The following is a 6,000-nucleotide window of genomic DNA, read 5'->3' as shown; positions in this document are numbered from 1 at the left end:
CAGCAGGGAAATTTTTTTTTTTAAGCAAAAAGCTTACCTCAACACAACTAGTAGTCTATGGTCCAGCAGATACTGTGGCCCTCTTGTTAGTTTGAGATACTCTGTTTGCTCCGGCACATGCCATCCTTGTTATTAAGGTGATACATCATTTTAGCAGTTTATTAAACAGATAATCTGTTTCTGTTCTTTCTTAAGATTTTCAGGTTAGTGCTTAGAGCTGCATCCTCACTGGGCTGAATTTCTTAAGTTTTAAAATACATTTTGTTATGTTCACCATTTCTAAATTAAACATTAGAGAATATTCTTTCAGTTACAGGGATCTTTGGTTTAATTCCTGAAAAACTGCTGGAAGGATATTATTAGAATTTAGTTTGATAAGACTTCCGGTGTAATAACTCTCATTTCCTCCTATGTCACGAGTATGGTCTAACTATGTGCATGCTGGCTGTTTACTTGAAGTGCATTCCTTTGAAAGGACAGATGTAGCTATAGAAGAAATTCTGTGTCTTCAAGATTCGTTTGATCAGCAATAGTAGTTTGCTTGGGTTTTTTTTATAACACTGTCTTTAATACAGTAAGAGAGATTTTTTTTTAAAGAGACATCCCTGGAATATCTCTTTCTCTAGTTCTGTTAAGAGCTGAAATCCATTAAAATGCCTTTCCTTCTTTAAAGATATATCTGTTATCAACTTCTTACTGGTTTTCCTGAAGATGGTTTTCAGCAAATTGATTACCCCTCCACCATCATGGTTAAGTAAAAGTTCTGTAATTTTTTCCCTGTGGGGGAAAGTGGAAGGAGAGACAAGGAGAATTTGAGTAATTTGCCTTCTGCTTGGAACTAGCTGGAAGAATACACGGAGTGTAATGAGTGGCCAGGTAAACTGGCATAGCTTAATTATTTTCTGCCTATATGAACAGTAGTAATCCTCCACAATACATATTCTGGTTCACGTTTTTTCTTTCTGATGCTTTTCTCATTTGTTCATCATTCTATATCCTGTCTGCCTTAATGTTTTTTCACAAAGGTGTGATGATACTTTTCTTTCATCCCCTTTGTTGTATCAACTTTTTTTTTAAATGTGGATCCAGATTTTAAATTGATACAATGTTGTACTTGATCCGTGTTAAATAACATCAAGTTATGTAACAGAATGTAGTAATACTACCATTATGATGTCAGTTTTATGCCCAGAAATGTCTGTTTCCTATGGCACATGCATACGAGTTATATTTGTACAGCAGATAGCAGATCTCTCCTAGCAATTAGCCGTAGGCTTTTATTTTTTTTTCCTCCCATATTTGTCAGATGTATCACATATCAGACCAGTGCTTATTTTTGTAACAGTCTGCATGACTAAGTACTGCAGTTACACTTGGGAAGATCAAAGAGAAAAACATTTAAGAGGTGACCCTGAATATTTTTTTCTACATTTTACTTTTATTTTAAAAAAAAAAGCAACTGTATACTTAAGTATTTAGTAGTAAGTGTTACAAAAATGAACACATAATAAGTAACTGTAATGAGTAGGTGAATTTTCCGGTTAGTGTATTAATTGACAGACTAGAAGTGGAAGATTTGTAGGTCTCGTTTAAATACAAGATTTGTTTAAAAATGTTATATCCTGGTTTTAGTAGTGTGTATTCTGCTTCTGATAAGTATTCTTTAACTCTGAAAACTAGTTCTTCACATTTTGAGGAAGTAGCATACAACAAATGTGTTTTGAAATAAAAATAGTTTTTGATGTTTTTTATCTTGATCAAGTATCTTATATTTTGGTTAAATATCCATATTTCTGATTTCCACTGTACTGAATATTTTGAAAGTTATGGTGCTGTTGTTAAACACAGGTAAGACAACATTATCATGGGAATAAAATTACTTTTTCATTTGCTCTATTTCTAAGAAGTTATAGGGAAAATTTCAGCTCCGATTTTTGGCCTTTGTTAAGTGTCTTATATTCCCTGAATGTTAATTTCTTGAAGAGTTCTCAAAAATATTTTGAAGTGTGTGTATGAAAACATTAAGACTGACATCTGATCCCAATCTGTTTTTCAGGTCGTTGAACAGGGTATGTTTGTAAAGCACTGCAAAGTAGAAGTATATCTAACAGAATTAAAGCTTTGCGAAAATGGAAATATGAACAACGTAGTCACACGAAGATTTAGTAAAGCTGATACAATAGGTATGCACAACTATTTTTACCAATATATGGTTGTTTCTTGTGTTTAAATAGTACTTGGTTGGACGTTCTGAATAAATAAGTCTCTTAAGTAAAACAATAGATAGATATTGTAGCTCTTAAAAAGGATGGGAGTGGTCTTGTTTGGATCAAAATTAAAAGTAAACTATTTGGAATGTTTAGAATTTTTAATACAGTTTTTTAAGAAGTCATGTGTTTTATTATGTAGTCATCTGTGTTAGCTCTAGAGGTTTGTGCTTTTCAGGAAGAAAATGGTGTGATGTTTTTCATTAATAGATTGTATGATGCGTTTTCTTGTCTTTTGATCTGTAAGAAATGTTGGTTTTCATGTGTTTCCATTCATGTCCTTCATTAGTCAAAGCTTTATAGTCTATATATAATAAAGAGTATATTATAACACACAGGAATTAATAGAATGATTATATTAATGGCTAACATGACCTACAAAGGCGAAGTGTCTTTTACAGTAACTGAGTCCCTTGTTAAACCTTTACCTTAGCTTTATTTGTAATTATTTTGCCTGCTTTTTGAGCATTGTGTCATTGTTTGAAACCACACGTTGGTAACATTTGTCTCAGAAAATGACAGTCACAACATTTGTGAAGATACTGCTGATCATATAAGCTCAATTTTTGCTGTTTTTGCGCATCTGTATCTGAGATAGGAGTCTTTCAGTCATCTGTATTGTGCATTTAGAACTGTTCTTTATGCCCTTGTTGTAGTTTTTCTACCCACCATCAATCATCATATTATTTACTGCCCTCAAAAGGTCAAGAGAAGACCTTCCATAATTGACATAAACAGGGAAAGTTTTGGAGCACCTTAAATACTCTGAGCACAAGATAATATTCACCTACCAATTTTCAAATATGTGATATTCATTTCAAATAGAAAGTAAGCTAAGCTGTGTGTCAATAATTTCTTGCAAGGTAGGAAAAAAATAATTTTAAAATGTAGACCTAATAATGACAGTCATTTTCTTGGGGTAGTACTGGAACTTTTTGGGAATCTCCTACAATTGAGGACTCTTTCCTTGCAGGCAGTGCATATTAACGTTGATGCTGATTGATGACTTACTCTTTGAGAGGTGCTACCTCAAGTTGTGGCTGTACAGCTGGTGGAGTGAGAGGCATCTTTAAAAGGCAGTTCTTCCTGTCTCTTGTAGACATGATCCTTGTACTAACCATCTTATACATGGGAAGCATATCACACTACTAGAGGAGAACCCCATGCACAGTATGGCTCAGACCATACATACTTGAACATAATATTTTATTTATACTGCAACAGGCACTTTCACTTTAGATCATAAGCCAGCACTGCAATGATACTTGATGCAGGGTGGGGGGAAGAATTACAAATTGTGCATTGGTTACTTTCATGAAGTATGTAGATGAACCTTAGATTAACGTAATCAAAACTAGCATAATAATCAAATAGAACATGCTTTTCTCACAGTCTTGGACATAATGTGTAGTCATCTTAATAGGATTACTGCTTCCTGTCACATAGACATTCTGTTAGTGAAGCTGGAGTATGTTAAAAATTGACGTAATAAATGTTAATTTAGTACTTGTAAAGAATAGGAGTGGCAGTGCTCAAATAAAGTCAACAAATCAAGTAACAACCTGTTGTCTTGTTTATAGCATCTACTTTGCCTAAATACAATCTCTATTATACAAACAGATGATCCAGTCTAACACTTGCTTTCATACTAAAATGTGTGTTAACTAGTAAAAAAGGAAGCTTAAAGTCTCATTTTGAGTTTTCATATTTAAAATAGTGGTTGATATAATAATAATAAACCTTAATAATAAACATTATAATAAATAATATGCTTATGTAGAAGGTGACAAGGGCAATTGTAGTGGAGCTGCAACACTGGTGTTTTATCCTAGACTTCAGGGGAATGTCTTGAAGAGCTTACAGAGCTTGTGTTTTCAGTGATCATCAGGAATAAACTGTATATTTCTTTACTCCTGTTTTGTTTTCTGTGTTCGCTGTTATGAGACTCAGCTGCTGTGGGGCTTTATGAGTGTATCAATTAAAAAAAATAAAAAATATATGTGTGGTTGCTGTGATACAGCACTGCACATAATAGTTCAAATTAAAGAACTCTTTAATATAAACTACTTTTGTATAAGGAGAAGGGAGTTAATGATGAACTTCTTGAATTCCAGTTGTGGACAATAGTTACACTACTTTCGAGTTATGTAGCACTGATTATATTTCTGCCCAATAGACCTTTTCATGTTAAATCATTCAGGGGTGTAAAATCTTTCACTATCCTTTTAAAATGAATTTATGCACTTCAGCCTTGCAGAGTAGTCTTTTGTGTAAATTAAACGTGATGTATGTATATTGTGTTAAGTGCTAATTGCATTGGGATGCAGGTAGAAGAATGAAAACCAAAAACGATTTGGTTTAGGGAAAGGAACAGAATTACTTGCCTTTCCTGCACCTGGTTTTGCTGCCAGTGTTGCTTTTAATTGTTCCCTACCTACCCACATTCCTCTGTTACCACACTGAGAAGTTAGTAGATGAGTACCTAGATGCCTCCTGTCATCTGTTATTTATCAACTTGTCTGTATTTGATCTGCTTTGCTAAGAGATTCAGGAGTGAATAAAATAACCCTCTGACTGTTTCCATGTTAAAGGGAAGCAAACTAGGAACTTCCTGCTTATAATACAACACAGTGTGGTTGCATGGCTGTTCTACAGTTTCATTAATATTTTGAATATAAGAGTAGGTGATTCTGATGTTTTATTGACTTTTTATTGGCTGTGTAGTGAAATGCCAAACTTGTGTTCTCTCCCTTTCAAAACAGATACGATTGAAAAAGAGATAAGAAAAATCTTCAATATTCCAGGTGAAAAAGAGACCAGATTGTGGAACAAATACATGAGTAATACTTTTGAACCTTTGAATAAACCAGACAGTACAATACAGGATGCTGGTTTATACCAAGGACAGGTACAGTGTAATGTTATTTCTTTTTTTAAAAAATACTTTTATTTTTTTGCTCATGCAAATGTAGCTGTACCCAAAGCATTTTCTTTTTTTTTAAAAGAAAACTGCCTTCTAAGAGATTGTGTTAGGAACAGAGAATTTTATAAACAAATTCATCAAAATAAAAGTTTTTGAGTGTAATTTCATGATGAAAAATGATATTAACTCTACTGGTGAATGAAAAGTAAATTAACATAACAACCTTGACTTGAATTTGATAAAAGCTGAAATTAAAAAAACTATTTCTAGGCTCTGGGATAGGTTTGCATAATGAAATCTCAAATGTGAAGAAAGTTGTATGTTAAAAGAATAATGTCGTCTTCTCAAATTCTGCTGTCCAGATTTCAGAAAGGAATAAAGAAAAAAATGAATATATCTCTTACTAGATTGGTAGAGACAAAAGAGCTTGAGAACCTACTTTAGCATGACTTTGTATCATCACTTTAAAATCATTTTATGGGAGGATTTCTTACAAGATAAATTTTTTACCTTTTCAGATGAATATGAAGAAAAATATTGGATGTTAAAGCTACACAAGTGTGAACTGATAAAACAATTTTCTTTTATAATAACTTTTCAGATTATTACATTGATGCACTAGTCTTCAAATAGAGTTGTGTGTTTTTTCAGCAGCTATAGTTCACACTGTTATGAATATGAATGGATGAAATTTGATGGCAGGAATTGTAGGAGAGATTATAATAAAGTATTTCTTTTTGCCTTGAAATACTTGACTCTAACCTACTTACAAGAAATATTTATGCTGTGTATCAGTTTTATTTTATGGCA

General features: G+C 32.9%; 1 protein-coding gene across 1 annotated transcript in view; it reads left to right on the top strand.

Annotated features, from left to right (window-relative positions):
• The window catches only part of USP15 (ubiquitin specific peptidase 15), a 53,591-nt gene that overhangs the window by 8,286 nt on the left and 39,305 nt on the right, over window positions 1-6,000 (top strand). Inside the window, exons 4-5 of the mRNA XM_009997778.1 lie at window positions 2,057-2,183; window positions 5,030-5,175. Of these exons, the coding sequence (XP_009996080.1) occupies window positions 2,057-2,183; window positions 5,030-5,175 (273 nt within the window). The remainder of the gene's footprint in view (window positions 1-2,056; window positions 2,184-5,029; window positions 5,176-6,000) is intronic.

The sequence above is a fragment of the Chaetura pelagica genome, unplaced genomic scaffold (genome assembly GCF_000747805.2).
Source record: "Chaetura pelagica isolate M959 unplaced genomic scaffold, ChaPel_1.0 scaffold314, whole genome shotgun sequence".
Taxonomy (NCBI): Eukaryota; Metazoa; Chordata; class Aves; order Apodiformes; family Apodidae; genus Chaetura; species Chaetura pelagica.
The sequence above is the reverse complement of the archived record's forward strand: the minus strand, read 5'-3'. Positions and strand labels throughout refer to the sequence as shown.